Below are 22,732 nucleotides of genomic sequence, written 5' to 3'. Positions count from 1 at the left end.
ACCATGGTTTATTTTCCGGCAACAAACCACAATGTGAAACCATGGGGGGTGATTGACTTATGAAGTACAGTTTGCTTTAACTATGGCTTGGCACTATGTCTGAACACAACAGCTATGGTCTATTTGGCAACTCCACCTCAGGTACATTCCAGGTTACAAAGGTAGATGGCAAGAGCAACTTTGTGTGTGTGTTTGTTTTTTAAAAAAGCTTAATTTGTTTGCTTCTCTGCAAGATGGCCCTTGGCTTGTTGAACAAACCACAGTTCAGCATTCTGTAAACACAGTCATTATATTAAAATCGTTTCAGAGGGAAAGTAGGAAAAACACATCTTTTAATGGAATAGTTTTGCACATGCTTTCAAAGTCTACTTGTGAAGCTAGTCAATTCAATTTTTTTGAAATTATCTTACCTATTTTTTCTTAATACCAGAGACCAACATTATCTGATTTTGGGGTATTGCCAAGACCTGAAAAATAGTATTAAGCTAGACACTGAACATCTCTCAGTGGTCAAGTTGTAATTACACTTATTTATTACTCTGGAACTTTGATTCTTTAGAGCCATGACTAACTAACAAACAGAAGCTTCAACACTTCCAGAACACATTTGAATCTTTCACTCACTGAACGTAAAGTGCAAGGCAAACCAAATCTTTAACTATGAATGTTGCTACATTTATCTGTAACTCGCACAATGTTAACATGAAATTCTCTGGCACCGTTACGAATCTGGTGCTGGAGCCTTAGTTGTCACTGCATTTGTAATTGCACAAGACCATATGTAACAAGAAGGAGTAATGTCGAACTAAAACTGAGGTGCAGAGGGCATCTCCATCGCTTTTTTTTTGCTCTGGCCCTTCCATTCCAGTAGCAAATGAAACCTGATCTAATTTGTAAGGCAAACACTTCCTTTCAGGTAATAATCTGAGGTACAGTCCACCTTCACAATAATGTAATCCTTGTTGTAGTCAAATTCTAACCTTAAACATGGAACCAAGAATGACAGCACAAAAATGTTTAAAGATTAGGACATCAGAACATTTGCATCTGGTGCTCTATGAACAAATGAAAGCAGGATCTTAAGGTTCCACAAAGTCTTTCTGAGTGTTTTGTCAACCAATTGCCAGCATCAGTTGCTCCACTTATCTGCACGGCATGCTGGGACTCTGAAATGACTGTAGATTCTACGTAGCACCACACCACAAGCTTTAGTAGCAATTCACACTGTGTATTACAGCAAACCCATGCGTTTTTGACATTATGGGAAAGAAAGGAAGATTTTGAAAGAGAAGAGAGAAACCAAGATCTTTTTTAAAAAAATGGATTTTCTGCCCTATCAATTTGGAATAAGGTTCAAGGAAACTGCACACACCCATTCACTGACAACTACTGCCAAAAAGGAGTTCAAGAGACCCCGATGTTATGAAGGAGAAATATCCAATATTTCTTTCACATACATCAGAGTTCGCATGTGACTGCCAGCCATTCTCTTCTTCCTTGTGGAAGAAAGGGAATAAAGTTTGAGATTATGAAACACCTATGAAGTGCAAGACTCCTTTTTTTTTTAAACAACTTAGCATTTTTACATCTTAGCATTAACGTAGTACTTTAGCATGTTCCAAGGCAATTTACATACATTAACCCAGTAAGCTATACCACCTCCCTGTTGTTGTTATAATCAAACACTGCAGATGAGGAAACTGAAGCTAACAGATTACTTAGGTACATGGCAGAGTGAGAGCTAAACAGGGGGATTCCCAGCTCAGCTCACTGTTTGATACTGCACCACATAATCTATCTCCTGCTTTATATACTTCAGAATATTTATTTCAAGTTCTCAGTGGGCTTCAGTATTGTTAAAGGGGGGGGGGAGCTTAAGAGAAATTCTGTGTTCAAGAAACATTCTCCCATATTAGCTAAGAGCAATAGTCATAAAGGGAGTTCCCACTCATGGAACAGGGTGTTATCAGTTCTTTGCTTCCTAAATCCCCAAAGACAGTTTCAGGGAGGTTCGCAAGAATTGTGGGGGATATGGCCTCCTCTGCACTGGCTCAAAGTCTCTTCCATTCACAAAAAAATAATCCTCTACATTAAACCCAACAATATTTTATTTAATTTTACTGTTCACAGCAAATCGTAGCTTTAGATAATCCTTGAAACATGTTAAGAGAAATTGGAAACTCACCTCTGCACACCGTAAGGCCTTTCAAGAATAGGCTCTTTAAATGGGGGTGGAAAGTGTCCGAAATAATCAGGATAAGCCACTTCTGAATATTCAGGAACAGACTTCGTATTTTTCACTACCTCAATATAAAGTTCTGGGTCGTGGAGTTGTAGCTTATCAGGCACCTCGAGCATCACTTGGTCTCCCACAGAAATTGAACAGGAAATTTCCTCCTCTTCAGGCTCTGCTCCAGAACAGCACAGCTTTCCCAGCTGGACAGACCGCCCTTCAAACAACACACTTCCACAGGATGAAGCGTGTTGAAGAGGTTTATTACAGGCAACTTCACTGAGGCTAGTTTTACACTCTTTTTTGGTCATGGCCCTTGTACTATAAGAGTGCTCATTTTTGGAAGCATTTTGCAATGAAATTCTGTCAAAGTCTCTAACTATTTCATGGTTTAGGCACTGGCATGTTGAAAACAATTTCTTGCGTTCGCTTTGATTCTGTAAGCTATTGTCCGTGTTGCTATCACGGTTTACCAGACCCAAAAAGATGGGTCTTTTGTTACAGTCCTCTGTTTGTAGAGGAGGACCCTCCTTCACAGGAATTTCTGTTGCAGGGTTTCCTGGAGATGGCTCCTCTACAGCGGTAGGGACAACAATGGCCCCTCCTAGGGTTACATTGGGTGAAAAAGGCTTTGGTTCCTTGGAAACTAAGTCACACTCCTTAACATTAAGGAGAGAAGGGAAAAAGAGAAGGGAAAATCATTATTAGGAACATTAAGACACTTGATTTAACAATGTATAAATAACACCTAAACTCCTGCCCAGAGATCTTAAGTTTTCAAAAGTGGAAGAATGAATTAGAAGGGAGAAACTTCCAGGCAACAGCAGCAGAATACCTAGAAGCGGAATAAAAAAAAAGGAGGAGCCAAATGCAGGTGAACTTGTTTGCAAGAACAAGCAGAATGTGAAAAGCGCGAATAGAGTTGTATTTATAAAGAGCTTACACACTAATGCAGAAATGGAAAAGGAATCACTTCACACGCATAAGGAACAATTTAGCAATATGTACAAATAGCAAATATCTTATCCCACTTGGCATTTCTGAGAAGGAAAAGAGTCGGTCCCAACAACAGGCTACATTCAGGGAAAGAGAAGACGCAGCAGGGGAGAATATCTCTGAGTCTGACAGCAAAGGGTATGTTGGACTTTGGTAGGACACGAAGAGCCCCACCTTTGGCAAGATCAGTTTGATATCTTTAGATATAAAAATTCACTCAGGAGCTGCTTCCAGTAAGATGTGAAATAGGACAGGGGATGAGAAAGAAGTGGAGAAAAAAAGAAAGAGTCAGAAATATAAAGCCATAGGAACAAAATAGAAAAATAAGGTCAAAAGACGGTTAAAGTAGGGGAAATAATCAGAAAGGGACAGCACTCAGAAAGACATCGAGAGAATGAGGAAGAAAAAGTGTCACAGAAAACAAAGACACAATTAACAAATTAACAAAAGCAGCAGATAGCTGAAGGAGTGCTGAGAAGAAACAATTAGCTGGAAAAGGGTTATTAGAAATCTTGGTTACAGTGCATTCCATTAAGTGAAGGCCATTCATTCAAGGAGTCACGTAGAGAAGATGAAAGGGTAGCAGCAAAAGAAAAAGGGAGGTCTAATTAGGTTTTTTTTCTTTCAACAAGCCTGAAATCAGACGAGTAGAAAGTGAGCAATGTTATGAAGGAAAAGGAGGGGTATGCTAAGGAAGTGTCAAAAGAGGCATTCGAACAGCTTGTGGGAAAGGCACATGCTGTTCCCTCCAGATGTTTCTGACTCCAGCTGCCATCATCCCTGACCAATGGCCCTGCTGAGTGGGGTTGATGGGGAGTTGGAGTCAGTCAAGATCTGTAGGGCATCACACTGGCTGTCCCTGCCTTAAGATCTCCACTTTAACTTACAGAAATGTGTAGGTTTATTTACAGGCGGTAACCAATTCATGTGGGGGTTATGTTCCCGTCCCCTGCGAGCATCCATGGAGCGTGAATAAGCATGCCCCATCCTGCCTCCTTCTGGGTGCCAAAGGACCTGCACACCAGCAATCTTGCATCAACTGGACAAACCTAAAATGGTTTCTGCCTGTACTTACTGTGGCAATTCATTTTCTTTCTCCAGTTCAGTTGTTTGAATAGCAACCTTGCAAGCTTTGAATGCTTATTTGTATTTCAATAGAAGCAACAGCCAAATAAAACACATCTTAGCAAGACTCCTAAACTATGCTATTTATTATTATTATTATTATTATTATTATTATTATTATTATTATTATTTTAAAAGATACCAATGTCTGTACCTGAAAGTCCTCTGTAAGTTCTGGGAAGAACTGTTCATACATTTTCAGATCTTCCACTGATCGCCCCAATTCCTGCTTTGGTTTCAGTTTGTTGATATCAGTCTCTATGTCATCATTCTGTAGGGGAGGAAGGGAACTTGCATTATTAAAAGATTTGTGGGATACATGATACAATTTCCAGTTTAAGGTTACTGAGAATGTCTAGTATTTTCTTCATACTGCAAATAAGGTTCTTTTGCACCTCAAGAGAAAATACACAAAAGCTCTTATTGGCTGGCAAGCTGATACTGGAATGGAGCCAAAAGGAAGGAATCTTCCTCCGTTCAACCCATTAAAATGATTTTACAGTAAGATGCTAACATACTGATTTGTTGGAAGTATTGTGATGTATCGTAAGTAAAAATATACACAGTGAGCTGGATCACATGTCATGCTAAAGTTTGGTTCAGTGTGATGTAAACAGGCATGAGCAATGCTTTAGCGCACATGATCCCCCTTCTCTCTTCTTCTGCATGGCCATGGCCTTCCCTTCTGCTCTTATTAAGTGACAAAATGCAAATGATATTAGGCATCTTCAGTTATGCTTGTGAATAGAGCCCTCTGCATGACGGGAGCATCTGATAAAGTTCTCCCAGTCTAATAACGATCAAATGAAGAGAAGTTTAGGGAAGGTTGAAGACGGGGGGCTAATATGCAGAATGTTAGGCTGTGGCTTCCATGTATATATCACTACCCCCCACCCACACATTGAGAGTTCAGACAAATGGCTCAACTCGCATTTTCAATATGCTTTGCTCGAAACAAGGCAACTCAACACTTGTCCCTTCCCCGACTGTTTTTACAATTAATTTACAAGCATATTTATGATCTGGAAAACACGATGCATGCACAAGCAATTTTTCTGAAAGCTAATAAAAATAATTGCGCAATATCTGAGTAATATGCCCTCAGTTCCACTAACCTTAAAATCTATGTCATCTTCATTATCATTTTCAATCTCAGACTCTGTTTCGGCGTCATCATTGTCATCACTTTCATCTACTACGTCATCCACTGTGATATAAAATGCTCTATAAGTAGGGCAGGTGTACGTTTTCTACAACATGTACATCCCAGAAAAGAAATGGTGCATGTGAAACTTTTCACTCTCCAACTGAAACCTAATACTACTTATGAAGTTAAATGCCATGAGACCACATGCTGCGTATGTAATTACACAGATTCTCAATGTTACAGATCTATTAAACATAAGAGGACATGAACAATGTAAGGTAGAACAGAACAGCTAAGGCTATGCAACCTATCGAAAGTTGTTCTCTGTATCATCCAGAGAGTAGAAAGAAATCTGGTAGTTTTTGCCCTTCTGAGGCACTCCAGCATCCTTGAATAGGGCGCCTCAAGTAGAAGCCCAGGGGAGTATAGAATAGAATGGTGGCTTATGTAACTGTTCCTATACAGGATTATTTAAATATGAACAAATTCAGCAGTTTTAGAGCAAGGCCATTTAAGGGTGGAATTACATTTATCTTGACAAAAACATGCTCCAAAACCTGCACTAGTTGTGAGTCCTGGAAGACCTGCTCCCTGCCTTGCAGGCCTTTTTCCACCTGGCCTAGGAGGGAAGGGCTTAGACGGACTCCAGCTACGAAAGCTGAGGCTGCTAACCAGACTCTTGGACTGGGGTAATGCTTAAGGGAGTGTGTTGCAGGCGGTGGTTGTTGCTGTTACTGTTTTTTTGGGGGGGGGGGAGTATCTTTATTTTTAGCGAATATTGTTCAATTTGGTTGTGTACGTTTTGATGTGTTTTATTTATTGTTTAGGACTGCATTTGTTATATTTGTAACTATGTAAATGTTTTTCATGTTATAAGCCACCTTGAACATAGTTTTAACTAGGGAAAGGTGGCATACAAAGAAAATTACGTATGTGTGCATGTATGCATGTCATGCAAATGCAGGAAAAGTTGTATTTGTGAGAAAAATAGCCAGAGGGCAGGAGAGGTGCTTAACCCATTCCATGCCCACCATTTCTACCCTTGCATTCCACTCATACCCTCAGCTGTTTTTCCTGCCCCACTGCTTACTTCTGGTTTTGAAATGAGTGGGGAGATCTATAAATCTGCCTGTGGGGGCACTGAAAACGGCTTGATGGATTAAATATTAAGCACTTCCCTCCTGCCTCTCCCCTACAAGGGTTCCACTGCCCACTTATTTGTTTTGCAAAAATCATGAATTTGAAAACCCTAAGGGGTTTAAAATTACCCTTCAGCCAAACCCTTTTCATTTTGTGCCTTGTACCCTCAGGGTAATATCTGGAGGGTTTTTTAATTAAAAAAAAACTATAGAATACTAACAGGATTTACAAAATGTGTGTGTGGGGGGGGGGGAGAACCTAAAGCCACATGCACAACCTTCAAATTTAGCTTGTGGGGTTGGTCATTTGCAACAAGTTTCAAATGCCTAACATCCCCAGCATCACCGAAATGGACACTGGCAAAGGATCCAGCCACACACACAGTCTCCACAATGCTACCATTAGTAACTGACCTTCTAGATTCAGAGTCAGTAGCATAAGTGTTGACACAGGAAAGTTGTGCAGCAAGCAATTATTATAGCTGTGGGTGAAAAGGTAGTTCTATAAGAACTACACCCACAAGTATCTCTCCCTCTGCTGTTGGTCTTGTGTTCAGACAGGGAACTCCCCACAGGTGAAAGGCAAAAAGCAGGGAGAACAGAACCAACAGCATGGAACTGGGCAAAGTAGTAGTATGGATAAATGGAAGGAGAGGCAGACAAGTAGTAATTGTTATGCCTGAATTATGCAAGCCTGCATTCTTTTATCGTTGGGCCTTCTTTGTCTCTGACAGCACGTGTCTTCAATTTATGAACGGCAGCACAACTTTTAATTTTAGATACACTTCAAGAAGACCATCCTCCCCAATGCACCTGTCCATTGTCAACTTCAAACCTTAAGTGGATGAAGTGTGAAAGTACTTTCACTCCTGAGATACACAAGCAAATTATAATTTTAATGTTTTGAACGCTGGATTAATAAAATGAATTCAGGATATGCAGCACACATTTTCAGACTCATTCTTTTGGATCTGTCAGGCTTATTATATATTCTAAAGACTTCAAAAGGCAACAAACTTTGTTGCAGAATTTATCTTTGTGTAATAGATCATTTTATTATTTTACTTAATCAAAATGAAAACCGAGGCATCACATTTTGGTCTCCTATTTATGAGGCATAAATTTCAATCATCTAAATATATAATCTTTTCTTTAAAAGGGGGGGGGTAGAAGGTTCTTGCTGTATTTTTTTTAAAAAACCCAACAACATTCTGCATTGAGCTGTGTAGTATTAAGACTTCAAAAGTAGGCTGCTAGAACAACCAGATAACTGTAAGCTTCTGTGTCTATGTTTTCTCTTAATTCTCATAGGAAAGCAGATACATACAAGACCATGATGTTTCAAAATTAAGCATACCTTCAGGAGGCAAGCTATACAGCTGATACACTGGACCATTAACAGGGATGACAGGTAGTTGGAAATGGAAAGCACTTTTAATGGTTGGCAGTGGAAGACGGTTTTTAGGATAACATTTTCTCATGATTAGACTGGATGTGTTGACCAGTGGATCAAGTGTCCTTACTGCAAGGCATTCCTAGTACAATAAACAAGCATTATAAAACAAAGCAATGCATGTCAAATAATTTCACTGTTTGTGTACTGTAGTTCTACTGTAGTAAACTGCTAGGAATAGGAGCTCTTGAAGGAATCTCTTCGTTTTATGATGGAATATTTGCCTTGATTATGTACTGTCATTATTAATATACACAGAGCTTCAAATGTTCTAAGCAGTTCACATAGACAATATACAGAATGCAATAAAAGACAGTTACAGGGGGGGAAATCACAAACTTCAGTATATAATAGAATAAACTTAGAATGGAGATAAAATACAGTCTAATCAAGGCCTGAGGGAAAAAAGAAAGTTTTCAGTAAGTGTTGGGAAAATATATAAATTTGGTGCCTGTGCAACACATACAGGGACAGAGCTCCAAAGAATAGGAACTACCAACCCAAATTTCAGTGCGACATAACTGCTAGCTGGAAACTGCTAACTGCCACATAACTGTGGGGCTTGGAGTTATCAGTAAAAATTGTAGCATAACTCCAGCGAAATGAGCAACATTCATGAACTATTGCTCAAGTTCAAAGGGTGCCATAGCCCAAGGAAGCTGGGAAAGAACTAGGTAAACCCCATCTTCTCCTGATACAAGGAAGAGATGCCGGAATTACTGAAGCACAACTGTTGATGGAATTAAAATCAAAGTTCAAGCAGCAAGCAAGTTTTTCCACGACAGCATAACATCCCAAGTGGGATGTTCAAGAATGACTGCAGAGTGTCGCAAAGGACATATGTTCAGTCTTGGTTCAAATGCTTCTGCAAAAAGTCTATGACCAAATTCCTGATTACGTACATTAACCAACTTCAAGTAGGTCAAGTACCCAATAATGTATACAATCCAATTTCAAGACAAATGGCCTTGCATAACAGTAAAAACTAGAATGTCATAATTCAGTTTGGAACAAATCAGTAGCAGCACAGGTGTAGAATCTGCTCCCAAGAAGATTGAGGGAAGAACTGGCATAACATTCAGCAGATATTTGCATTTCATTTTGCTGCTGCATTTGCAGTAGATAAGAGGTGGTCTGGTTCAGCCTTAGCACCAAGAACACTGCAGACACTGATGCCATCATACTGCTTTTAAGGACAGTCGTACCTTGGATCTCAAACGTCTTGGCTCCTGAACAAATTGGCTCCCAAACAATCGAAACCTGAAAGTGAGTGCTCTGGTTTTCGAACATTCTTTTGGAAGCCAAACATCCAAAGGGGCTTCTGCAGCTTCCGATTGGCTGCAGAAATTTCAGAAGCCGCGCTTTGCCTTCTGAACATTTTGGAAGTTGAATGGACTTCCAGAACGGATTCCGTTCGACTTCCAAGGTTCGACTATACATTGAAAACAGTTTTTTGTCTTCAATTGGTTTAAATCTCCATCTGAGTCTCCCTCAAAAACTATCTGAAGTTCCCTACTAACCCTTTCTAAGATACAATTCTTTAAAAATAGCTTTAAAAGGTTTTTTTAGTGTACCTTCTCTACACGTACTACTTCCCTTTCTTAAAATCCACCATCACCCTTTTTTTGAGCATGATTCCTTGCTAGTGATAATAAAGATTCACAGAGGACTAAACAGATTAATACAGAACAGGGATATCAATTGTTAAGAGATGAGGTGATTGGGTAATGAATTGTCAAGTACAGATTAATTTAAATTTATAATGTCAAAAGTAGTGGATGAGATTGAATGCATTTCCTGTGAAGTATGGTGATTCTTTAGTTGATGAAGAATAGCAATAATGCAACTTTTAAGATTTCACCCATGTATTGGGACATGCACACAGGGAACTTTGTATTATCATCTTAATGGTACATATAAATACACTTCGCTGCGCATTCATAGCAATACAAGCTTTTTAAACACTTACTTGTGAAGTGTTGTACAGAATTTTCATCCCATTGACATCAATGAACGCTTTTCTTCCCGACTTGATGTTCGTAATGCTCTTTATAGACTGCAAGATGCCCTTGCGGATCAACATGTGTCTATGACGACTATCATGGCGATGCCAGTCGACGTAAATTGTTAAAAGCATTTGGACATAGCCTCTGTCAACGGCTTTCCTTGCATTTGTTTCTTGGAGGGAAACAAATCAAGAGATCTCAAGAAACTATAAGCAGTTACAACATGCCAAAATGTACCAAAATATGTAAATCTTTTTTTTTTTTAGGATAAAATACATTTAGAAATGCTTACACTGTGATTATCTTGTAATAAAATATGCACTTAAATATTTCCCCCCCAGGTAAAGGGTAAAGGGACCCCTGACCATTAGGTACAGTCACGGACGATTCTGGGGTTGCAGCGCTCATCTCCCTTTACTGGCCGAGGGAGCCGGCATACAGCTTCCGGGTCATGTGGCCAGCATGACTAAGCTGCTTCTGGCAAACCAGAGCAGCACACGGAAACACCGTTTACCTTCCTGCCGGAGCGGTACCTATTCATCTACTTGCACTTTGACGTGCTTTTGAACTGCTAGGTTGGCAGGAGCTGGAACAGAGCAACGGGAGCTCACCCCGTCACGGGGATTCGAACCGCTCTGTGCTTTAAAAAAAAATCTTTGGTGATTGCTGTGAGAACAGGATGGAATGGACGTATGACCATATGCAAAATTGGCACAGACAAGAAATAGACTTATCTGCCCATACCAAGCTATAGCCATGAACAGTTATTACATACAGAAGTCAGTGTGGGGTAGTTATCAGAGTACTAGAGTTAGACTGGGGACACTTGAATCAGATTTCCATTTAGGCTATTAAACTCGCTGGGTGCCCTAAGACCATTTAACATTTTTTCATCCCAACTTAACTCACAATGTTGGAAAATTAAAATGGAAGGCCAGGGTAAATGTATACATTTCTGAACAAACTGGAGAAAGTTTAGGAAACAAACTGTAATTTTTAATAACCCTCAATCAATAAAAATAGATATTGGAAGCAATTCCAAATAGCATGATGAGTATTACAAAACAGAAATTGATCCAAAGTGTGGCTAACAGATCTATGCATCTTCTGCATATTTTGTTCTGTTCCCTCATCAGAACAGCTCACTGATCATGGAACTGCTGAGTCTTTCAATACAGAATACTGGCTACTAAGCTGCAATCTTTAAAATGTTTATTTTCAGTTTTACCTGTGTAAACACAGGGTGATTGCCAGCAAAACTTATTTTAAACTGCTCACATTCCATATCTGCTGAAATATTAAGGCACACACTTACTTGATTTTAGCAATGCAGTAAGGGTGTCTAAAGCAACTCTGTGAATATAAATATAAACAAACAGACAAAAAACAGAAACTATTAGATTTAGGTAATATTCCTGATCATTGATAGCATCCTAACTCTGCATGTGACTGCAATCCTAAATATGATAATGAGCTGAAAATGAATATTAATTCAAAGCCATTTTAATTTGTTTTATATTCCATAAGTTTTGTCTACCTGCAACAGCAAGTGCGAGTTGAATGGCTAATATGCACAAGAACTGGGCACTGAGCACATTCATATTTGCCATATTTTCCCAGCTGCCACGCCTCCCCCACAAGGCTGCCCTCCTCCAACACAAAAATTCAGCACACTGGAATTTTTTAAAACTTAGTTAGCGCATGGGAGGACAGGGCAGAGGACAAGAGGCCACAGACAGGATGGGGAGGGCCCGAGTCATATTGTTTTGTACCAAATTTGTATATATTTTACTGAATGACATTGCATACATTGCAGCAGTCTTTGGCTATAAGCAATAAACTTGATACCGATACTGATATCCCACCCGTGGGCTAAAAGTTCTCCACCCGTTTTGAAAGAACTTAGGTCATCTCATGGAAATCAGTGGGCCTTAATTCAAAATACATGTGCATGTTTTTTGGGTACATAATTAAGAATTCAGATGTTAAAAAAAGATTGTCTGATGCATTTACGTTATCATCAATTCATTCTTCCTTAGTTCTGTGAATGTATCAGGTGCTGGTTCTTGCTAGGAGGAACTTGTGGGGGGAGAAATCCCAAAGCCCTGTAGGGCACACGGAATAAGCCACATGGTTCTCTGGATTGTGGCCTATGAAAGCAGTAAATAATAATAATAATAATAATAATAATAATAATAATAATAATAATAATAATAATAATAATTTATTCATACCCCGCCCATCTGGCTGGGTTTCCCCAGCCACTCTGGGCAACTTTCAACCGAATATTAAAAACAATACAGCATCAAGCATTAAAAACTTCCCTAAACAGGGCCGCCTTCAGTTGTCTTTTAAAAGTAAAATAGTTGCTTATTGCCTTGACATCTGCTGGGAGGGCGTTCCACAGGGCAGGCACCACCACCGAGAAGGCCCTCTGCCTGGTTCCCTGTAGCTTTGCTTCTCGCAGTGAGGGAACTGCCAGAAGGCCCTCAGTGCTGGACCTTAGTGTCTGGGCTGAACGATGGGGGTGGAGACGCTCCTTCAGGTATATAGGACCAAGGCCGTTTAGGGCTTTAAAGATCAGCACCAACACTTTGAATTGTGCTCGGATAGGCTATTTCAGTATATTAAGTCTCAAGGACAAATATTTGAAAACAGAGATGAATCAATTCAATTCTTTCAAAGACTCGTTTTGCAAAATGAATTCAACTGACCCATACAAATCACATTCTCCTCCCCACCACAACTGCTGGGTTTTATTTATCTACTGTTTGTACTTACATCCCACTCTTCACCAAATGATCCCAGGGTGGGTTACAAAAAGTATCATAATTAAATTGGGTGCAAATTACATTGAAGTTGTAAAACAAAACTACAAAACGAACAAATGTCAAAGTTAACAAAACAGCAGCACAAAACAGCAATGCAGTATTCAAATAAATACGGTCCACAATATTTTAAAAAAAATCTATTCAGATTTTCTACTCACTTCATAAGGCTGGTGTACTTTTTGCTAAAAGGACCAATTATCTTAAATATCAATTCCACGAGTCCATTCCTGCCCAAGGACACAGCATTTACAGCTGAAATTAAAACAAAAAATATTACACCAAAGTGCAAAGTTATTGATGTAAATGCTTACACTTGAAGCAAGGCAAATATAACCAATGCAAATATAATCAAAACCTATTTATATTTCACTAACTTAGCATAAAAATTCCAAAACTAAGCGTTTGACTTGAAATTCTGTATGCACATGTCTAGTGAAGTTTCAGGATACCTAAATGCTACTGATATGTATAAACTCTAATGCAGAACATCTGCTATTACACTGGAATGTTAACTATGTTTTGCAGATTACAATACAGTGGTACCTTGGTTCTCAAACGCTTTGGTCCTCAAACTCCGAAAACCGGAGATGAAGGTCCTTAGATCTTTCATATTAAACATCTTTGTAAACTGAGATACACTGAGAGAAGAATGTCACGGTACTTACAATTAGTTGAGTAGACTCGTAAAACTTGGAGACAAGGTAATATTAACCTTTGATTCTGCAAGTTCTGTTTCACTAGGTTAAGAGTTATATTTAAAGCACCATTAACTCTGGCTTTTACTCCAAATTTTTTATCTGGAAATTCAAAAAGAGCAGCAGCAATATTAGAACCCAAGCAAACTATAATTTGGGGTGGGGGGTTAGCTGGCCACAGCTTTTTAGATTTAAAAATGGCAGTACTTATTTACTTATTTATAAAATTTCCTACCTTTCCACCATAAGATCCTGGGTAGGTTACAATGACCTTAGTAAAGACATGCATCTTCAGCACATAGAAGAAGCTGAATAATGATGGTGGTAGACACACTTCAATGGGCCCACAATTTAGGGGCTGCCACAGAGAAATCTCTCTCCTCGGCCACCATTCCCTGCAATTTTTGGGGTGGTGGAACAGCCCCACCAGGGGCTCATCTTTCAGATATTTGGGGGTCTAAGTCATACAGGGCTTTAAACATTGATGTGAACGACTGAACTGAACCCAGAAATAAACCGGCAACCCAAACAGGGAGCCTGCAGTAACAGAACCCACAAATCACACAACACAGGACAATGATTTACCCACAGAAGGCGGAAGAGAAGTTCATGTTAGTCTCTGAACAATCTTCACCTGCTTTGTTTCCCTTCCAGCCCTGTGCATTGGTCGATCTCAGTAACATAGTCTGGTACCAAGAAGGCCCTACATAGGGCTGTTGCTCAGTAGAACAGCCCAAGCTAAGCAGGGGGCCAAGATTCAATCCCTGGCCATGGAAATTTTGGTTTGGGAAAAGAGGCCTGCACAATCTGTGCAAATGGTGCAACAACCAGTTTACTAATTCAGGTGCCTCAAGTGGCCCCCAATTTAGCTTTATCTTGCCAAAACTGTTCCCCATATGAAAGCCTCCTTCATAGCCATGTGGTTAAATTAGAGTACCTTCAGTTTATTTTCCCACCTGGCTATCCATTTCCCCACTTCCACTACACAATCTCAGTGCATACAAACGGTATCACACCTGCAGTAGCCACTGGAAGGAGAGCAAGATGTTGGCGCTTCCCCACTCAGATCTACCATTGTTCTTCCAATGGTAGGGTGCGGTTTTGTGGGGAGGGAACTAGGCCCAGTTTGCATTGTGTGTCCAATCCTGAACACAATCAAAGTGAAAAAGAAGTGGCTTGTGGGAACGTCACTATCTGCTAATCCTTAGTAGAACAGACCTGCAGATGAAGCAAGCAGTCACAGCTTTTACTGAACAGTGCCAGTAGCAGAATGAGTTCTGTTTTTGCAGGGGTTCGGAGCCTGGGAAAGCCACACGGTATAAATAAAAGGCAGGAATGCACTGCATGCTGTGTCTGCACTTTTCTTCCAGCTCCAGAAAGACAACATATGCAAGAGGATTTTAGTTAGGTCTGACTTACCTTTCGGGCCAATTTTTGCAAGAAGAGAATGAAGCAGCACCATTAATTCTTCATTTGGTGGGGATTCTTTGCTGACATTCACAAGCAATTGCAGTAAAATCTGTGTCCCTCCTCTGGAAACAAGAACACTTGTTCTTCTGCTACTGCCTAGAAATAGAACGTGAGCCATCAGCAGCTATGCCAAGGTATTCAGATTTTACTACCAACTCTTACTTTTTAATAATATAGTCACAGTGCATAAGGCCAGTCATATATAAAAGGCCACACAAAGTATTTATTCTCTTTATGGCAGAAAACCTTAGCTACAATAAGTGTTTCTAAACTATCTAAGAATATAACAATTCACATTTATTAGATAAAAGACACTACAAGCCTAGACAGGTGTTACAAATTTGCAGTTTAATATAAAAACACACCTGCTGCCACCAGCTCATTTAGGATGTTCAAGATATTTAGTGTAGTCTGAAGATCTCGGGTATTCTGAAATGAACAGAATATTTCATCGTTATCGTATTATACCTTTCATGATACATATATACAAACACTTTCTGATGGCAGAAAGTGAGGAGGAATTAAAGAACCTCTTAATGAGGGTGAAAGAGGAGAGCGCAAAATATGGTCTGAAGCTCAACATTAAAAAAAAACTAAGATTATGGCCACTGGTCCCATCACCTCCTGGCAAATAGAAGGGGAAGAAATGGAGGCAAGTTACTTTCTTGGGCTCCATGATCACTACAGATGGTGACAGCAGCCATGAAATTAAAAGACGCCTGCTTCTTAGGAGAAAAGCAATGACAAACCTAGACAGCATCTTAAAAAGCAGAGAAAGGTCTGTATAGTTAAAGCTATGGTTTTCCCAGCAGTGATGTATGGAAGTGAGAGCTGGACCATAAAGAAGACTGATCGCCAAAGAATTGATGCTTTTGAATTATGGTGCTGGAGGAGACTCCTGAGAGTCCCATGGACTTCAAGAAGATCAAACCTATCCATTCTTAAGGAAATCAGCTGTGAGTGCTCACTGGAAGGACAGATCCTGAAGTTGAGGCTCCAGTACTTTGGCCACCTCATGAGAAGAGAAGACTCCCTGGAAAAGACCCTGATGTTGGGAAAGATTGAGGGCACAAGGAGAAGGGGATGACAGAGGACAAGATGGTTGGACAGCATTTTCGAAGCTACTAACTTGAGTTTGACCAAATTGTGGGAGGCAGTGGAAGACAGGAGTGCCTGGTGTGCTCTGGTCCATGGGGTCACGAAGAGTCGGACACGACTAAATGACTAAACAACAACAAATATACAAACACGTATTCTTAAAGCACTGGGATGGGGATCCTGGTGCCCTCACAATGTTGTTGGGATTCAAAACTCCCATCTGTTCCACCATTGTGGTCAATGGTCAGGTATTATGGCAGCTAAAGTCCATCAACATCTGGAGGGCCACACATTCCCTTGCCTTGACTTAAAGCTAAAAAAAGTACAAAAATTCCAGAACCAGGACCATGAACATAAATACAGTAATATTTTAGAACAGGCATAGGCAAACTCCGGCCCTCCAGATGTTTGGGACTACAATTCCCACCATCCCTGACCACTGGTCCTGTTAGCAAGGGATGATGGGAATTGTAGTCCCAAACATCTGGAGGGCTGGAGTTTGCCTATGCCTGTTTTAGATATAAAAAATGACAGCTCTATCTCTGACATCAATGCCCTACACTAGGTTTTCAAATCACATCTTAACAGTGGCACTGGCCAATTAACCAAAACTATCAATTCTTTTAAATGCCACTACTTTGGGACACCATCAACTTTGTGTTAAGTTTTGAATCCTTCATTTTAAAAAGTTGCTATAGCTATAGCTAAAATCTCTAACATCTACTTTAAAGGAAAGCAACAGAATTCTTACTCTAACCCAAACACGAAAATCCAGTGAACAGAGTGACTACTCTGACTGCGAAGCAAACTTTAGAAATTCAAACTGTGCAAGAAACTTAAGTCATACTGACCCACTATTTTACCATAAATGATTTAAAAAAAAAAATAGTACCTCTAAAGTTGAAAGAATAACTTCTATTCCAGTTGAACCTTTTGCAGTCATTTCCTTCCTGATTTTTTCTGAAAGTTAAATACATGTGAGCACTTGGTAAACAAGGAAATTAATTTCAAATGTTGGCAACCAGATAGTAGCTGCTGAAAAGCATAAAGTGCAATAGTAAAAAATGTTTTTAATCACCAATGGTGATTACTTCAATTAATAAATAACAATCTACATTGCAAAATTACAAGATGCCTGAAATTATTCCTTTTAACAATGTAATAATTCCTACCTATCCACATCAACAGAAATTAAAGTAAAAGACGACTAATATTAGGAATGAAACTCATTATAAAAAGGGAACTTTTTAAATACTGAGAACTCAGCTAGACTGGTAAAGAAAAAGCAGGCGTTATATATGTGATATATAACATTGTACCACCAGATGGCGATGTGGAGTCCCATTTTTCTCTACCCGTTTTCCCAGTTTAAATTTACAACAATTTAAACTGAAACACTTCTTTGATGTGTTTAGATCCAGCCTGAGCTAAGTGACTACATCTTCTAAGCAAGAAAAAAAGTGTTTCGTTCTATATATGCAAGCATACTGACTACAATTTACAATCAGAACATAACTCTGTACCATGAAATATGGGATGCCATACAGATATTATATACAGAACATATTCAAGAGTAAAGTGCATATAAATTTAAAGTTCGATTTCAATGTACAAGTATTTACCTTGACTCTGAGCCAGCTGAAGAATTTTTGATGTGACGTATCTGGTAGTGTCTGCTTCCACCAAACATTCTGTGTTGATTTTTTCCAGTTGCGACAGTAAACTCAGAATCCGAGAATTGTTCGTTAGACTGGAGCAAATAAACATTATTATTATTATTATTATTATTATTATTATTATTAGAGATTCACTTTTGAATGTCAATCTCAGGCATTTTTCAGAGTGACATTTTAGGAATGCTTAACATTAGGGTCATGATGCAAAAATTAATAATTAGTTAATTACTCTCTGGTAAGAATGTAGCCTTGGTTTGGTTTAAGGTTGACACTGTGGAAAAACAGGGTCCTTGTGCCTTTAAGGGCTGCATGAGAAGCAGAAATTGAACAACTTAAGCCCGTTCACAATCAGGGCCAGAAGCTGACTTCTGCTGATAACCATGATGTTGTTGGGGCACTCTCTAATTTTGTGTTATGCCATGCCACCCTATCACAGAAATTTGGTGTTATGCAACACCCCCTTGGCAGCCAATTTTTGATGGGCACCCACAACACCCTCTCAAAATTTGTGATGCATCCATTGGTCCAAAAAAGTTGGGTTTAAAGCCCTGGTTTAAAGGTTCCAGAAACTGAAAATAAACCGCAAGTCCCTGTTATCCATTGTGACATCACACTCTTAGCCAGGGCTACCATGCTAGAATCCATTACACCCAGAATTTCTGATGGGAAAACAGGAGAGGAAAATCCTCCCTTTTGCCTTTTGACATTGCTGCTGCTTTCAGAAAGTAGTGAAGGGAGGGAGTGCTGGTGATGGCATGAAACTTCATCTTCTAAGAAGTCCTGAAAGCTCAGGAGAGGAAGGGTAGACATTTGAAGACTTGTTTCCGGTTTGGATTCAGGTCCTATTAACACCTTGGTTTCTATTCCAAGCCGGCCTCAGACAAACTTTCACACTATCTCTAGTTGAGACAACAAGAATTTCCCATCTTGGCAGAATTTCAGTTCTGACTACTATCAAAAGGTCCATTAATTAATCCATTCTGTAGCCTTAACATACCCCAAGAGAAGAAATATAAACTGCAAAAAAGTGGAAGTTTATTCAAATAAATTTTAGCTTCATCAGTGATTTACACTGGCTTCCACACTGTGCTGCGGGAATGTGATTAAGCAATGTTTTTTTCATTTTATAATACATTTAATTAAGAATATTTATAATGTAAAATGTTTTCATTTTAAAGGAAAGTAATTCTACTCTCTGTCATGGATCCAGAGGCAGCTGTTTTTTGACACTCTCAAACTAAAATAGGCCAACTGGATTTCACATTGGGGCAGACTCAAGTATCTGATGCTAATATCACTTAACATCTTGCTTTACCTGGCATGAAATCCAGGAGGTGAGGATACCTCTGTGTTCACCTCCTTCTCTCACCCCAGTTCAGGACAAAATTCATTTTGCCTTGTCAGGCTAGGCGTATGTCTCTGTGTCTTTACCAGTAGCCTTTAAGGCAGGGGTAGCTCACATGGTGCCCCCTCCGGTTATTGCTGACTCCCAACTCTCACCAGCCCTAGCCAATATTCATTCATTGGGAATGAGTGAAAATAGAGGACCACAGGCTTTCCATCCCTGCTTTAAAGCAAGAGGGTACACAAAATCGCCCATGGAGGCAGGGCTGCACTAGACTAGTTATAAATAGCACTTTAGGTTGGTTGGTTGGTTTGAAAGTGTTGATTTTGCATAGATTGAGATAATCATTGAAATGTTCACAGATCAGTTGCAACCCAGGATGGTATTTTTAAGCAACTGAGTTAGTATGAAGTTGTCATGAATTCTAGACCTATTATCTGAAAACAGATTTATTTATTGGAATGCTCAAATGGCAATACTCCTAACAATTCCACTGAGTCATCATCGGGGCCCAGATCAGTCATGGATCTCTTACACACTTTTACACACACACCTCAACTTACCTCTAAGCATCTACAGTGTAACACAATCTTTAAGCCATTAATGACGTCCAAAATGTGACTCCACTGGTAAAAGTACACACATTATTTTTGGAGTGATATAATCATGTAACTTTCCTTTGCCATCACCTTTCTAGAGTGACAAAATGCTCCTGTTGCATTTAACTGGCACCATAAGCCATTCTGCTTGTCAGCTTACCATGCAGCTAGCTTATACAGCAAGTGGCAATTTATTATACACATTACAATGAAATATGGTTAGCTGCAATAAAACTAAAAGGATATGGCACTAGTTTAATAAATACTGCCACTGTTGGTTTACCAAAGATATGATAAATTACTGTTCTTCGTTCAGCAGCTTGAAAACAGTTCAACTGAAGTTAGAAAATGATTCTGTATTTATCACCAAGTTGCTCTAAGACAGATTGTCAATGTGGTGCCTTCCAGATGTTGTTGGGACTCTCACCAGACCCAGCAAGAGTTGCTAATGGCCAGGGATAGAGGGAGTCAGAGCCCACCAACATCTGGAGGGTACTGTGCTGGCTATCCCTGCTGACATATGGCTGTACTTCAATCAAATACTTGGTGGAGGTTGGGGTATAAACAAGCCTCACCTAAAATTCACAAAACTATTCCAGTAAGAGGCAGCCTCATACAGTGGTACCTCCGGTTATGAATGGGATCCATTCCGGAGGCCTGGCCGTATCCCAAAAATGTTGTAACCAGATGACTGCTTCTGTGCACACACTAGCGGAAAACCCACTTCCGGGTCTGCCGCAGCCATAACCTGAAGATTCCATAACCTGGAGGTTACACAGCACGAGGTACCGCAGTAAAACATGCAGCAACACAGAAACTGATACACTGGCACACATTCAAATAACCAAGGGTCAGTGTAGCAGGTAAAAGGTACCTCAAGGTTCCAAGCTCTGTTACATCACATCGCACAACTGGCATAATCCTGATTACGAAATTGTATGTGCCACTTGCACAATTAAAGCTGCCCACCGATTTGGCAGGATCCATATAAACGTAGATGTGTCTTGAAAAAAGACCTCCAAACTATATATAAACACACATTATTATTATTCTGAAAGTGGAGTTGAGGTGGTTTAAACAGGCAAACTATTCTGAAAACGGTGTGCAGCTTAGTACATTTATGGATAAAATATTTAAAAAGTTTAGAGGAAGTAACATTCTCACTTATTACATCTTTGAGAAAGATTAATCTCTTCCTTGTGATATATGGAAGTTTGTTTTAGGACCAACAACTAATAGTATAAGAAATAGGAACTTTCTAGAGAATTACTTTTAGGATACTTAGAGCACCAGCAAAACTTAAGTAACTGGAAACAGATACCCTGTTAGGACTAGTCTTAAAATAAATTGTTATGGAGATCCCAATTACTCTCAAGGCTGATATGAAAATAAACTGAGCAACTGGAAGCAAAAATAGTTGTTAAATAAATAGTAAGTATAAATAAATGTTAAATAAATAGTAAGAATGTTTCCCTTAGTATTATCATCATTCCGCAGGCTTTCCCACTCACCGGGGATTAGTTCCTACAGGCCAAGAATGAGAGGAGTTGTCAGATCCTACCCACTTCCCAAGTGGTCTAAACATCCTGACTCTGATATGAATCCGAGTGCCACGCCTCATGTTTGCATTATTTCCTCTAATGATGCCTTTGACCAAGCTACAAACTAAGTGCAACCTACAGCTTAACCATTTCTTACATAGTGACCTTATTCTAGAGCCCAACCCAGACACAATTGCATCCTAGGAAGTTACCATGGAAACCATTTTGTGTCATAAGGCTACAATTCCTCTAAGTTTAAAACCAGAAACTTCACCTCTCAGAGTTTTTTTTTATTGAATTCAGTAAAAATGATTCTGGAATAAGCATAAGAAATGGTTAAATTTATTTGCAAACAAGTTTCCATTAAAAATATATAGGGTGAAGAATGGCCCCACAAAGTACCAATTCCAAAATAACTGGCACTTCAGTGGATGACGTATTATATAACTTATATGTGGAGCAGTTTAGATTATTTTAAGCACATGTATCCAATGCTCCATGTGCTTAGTCCCACTGGCATAATGTAAGAAAAACTTGCTGGATCAGGCCAACATTTGGTCCAGCACCCTGTTCTCATAGCGGCCAATCAGACACAAGTAGGACCTGAGTACCAAAGCACTCTCCTTTCTAGCAGCTAGCTAGTAGCTTTCACTTCCTCTCGTCCCACTGCACATCTGAACCATCTGGAGCTGATTTTGAGGGTGTGCAAGGAGCTTGAGCAGACGGAAGAGGAAGTTCCATTGCACACACAGAAGTCTATTATGCCAGCAGAGGTGCATCAATTTCCATTGTGATTATATACAAGTGAAATCATGACTAACTGCAACTTCTAAGCATATGTTCACTACTAACACAAACCAATGATAGGCTCAACAGTGATAAGCCCACATGCAAGATCATAGTAAAGGTAAAGGGACCCCTGACCATTAGGTCCAGTCGCGGACGACTCTGGGGTTGTGGCGCTCATCTCGCTTTATTGACCAAGGGAGCCGGTGTACAGCTTCCGAGTCATGTGGCCAGCATGACTAAGCCACTTCTGGTGAACTAGAGCAGTGCACGGAAATACTGTTTACCTTCCCGCCTATTTATCTACTTGCACTTTGATGTGCTTTCGAACCACTAGGTGGGCAGGAGCAGGGACCGAGCAACAGGAGCTCACCCCATCGCGGGGATTCAAACCGACGACCTTCTGATCGGCAAGCCCTAGGCTCTGTGTTTAACCCACAGCGCTACCCGCGTCCCAAGATCATAGTAAGTGTCAGTTTATAGGATGCCATCACTAATTTCTAACCAGAAGTGTAGTATGTAAAGCAGTAGGGAAAGGAGGGGCATGAAAAGAGCAGCTGTCTGCTCATGCAACCCTTAGATCCAATCCAAT

The 22,732-nt window shown here is 39.8% G+C and overlaps 1 protein-coding gene and 1 long non-coding RNA gene across 4 annotated transcripts in view; both read right to left on the bottom strand.

Annotated features, from left to right (window-relative positions):
* The window catches only part of AGTPBP1 (ATP/GTP binding protein 1), a 55,733-nt gene that overhangs the window by 15,814 nt on the left and 17,187 nt on the right, over nt 1-22,732 (bottom strand). For 2 of the 3 annotated variants that reach the window (XM_033164838.1, XM_033164836.1), the window contains exons 3-15: nt 17,816-17,943; nt 17,086-17,153; nt 15,461-15,524; nt 15,045-15,191; nt 13,596-13,727; nt 13,089-13,182; nt 11,415-11,452; nt 10,063-10,271; nt 7,998-8,175; nt 5,470-5,561; nt 4,509-4,625; nt 2,186-2,892; nt 1,458-1,496 (exon numbers count right to left, since the gene is read on the bottom strand). In XM_033164838.1, the coding sequence (XP_033020729.1) occupies nt 1,458-1,496; nt 2,186-2,892; nt 4,509-4,625; nt 5,470-5,561; nt 7,998-8,175; nt 10,063-10,271; nt 11,415-11,452; nt 13,089-13,182; nt 13,596-13,727; nt 15,045-15,191; nt 15,461-15,524; nt 17,086-17,153; nt 17,816-17,943 (2,013 nt within the window). The remainder of the gene's footprint in view (nt 1-1,457; nt 1,497-2,185; nt 2,893-4,508; nt 4,626-5,469; nt 5,562-7,997; nt 8,176-10,062; nt 10,272-11,414; nt 11,453-13,088; nt 13,183-13,595; nt 13,728-15,044; nt 15,192-15,460; nt 15,525-17,085; nt 17,154-17,815; nt 17,944-22,732) is intronic. The other variant, XM_033164837.1, reaches the window with a different exon arrangement.
* On the bottom strand, nt 196-1,459 carry LOC117055340. Its single transcript, XR_004427607.1, has 2 exons — nt 1,373-1,459; nt 196-467 (listed from the first exon to the last, which is right to left on the bottom strand). It is a non-coding gene; the product is annotated as an uncharacterized LOC117055340 (long non-coding RNA).

Source organism: Lacerta agilis, chromosome 11 (genome assembly GCF_009819535.1).
Source record: "Lacerta agilis isolate rLacAgi1 chromosome 11, rLacAgi1.pri, whole genome shotgun sequence".
In the NCBI taxonomy this organism is placed as follows: domain Eukaryota; kingdom Metazoa; phylum Chordata; class Lepidosauria; order Squamata; family Lacertidae; genus Lacerta; species Lacerta agilis.
Note: the sequence above shows the minus strand (reverse complement) of the source record. Positions and strands in the feature narration are given on the sequence as shown.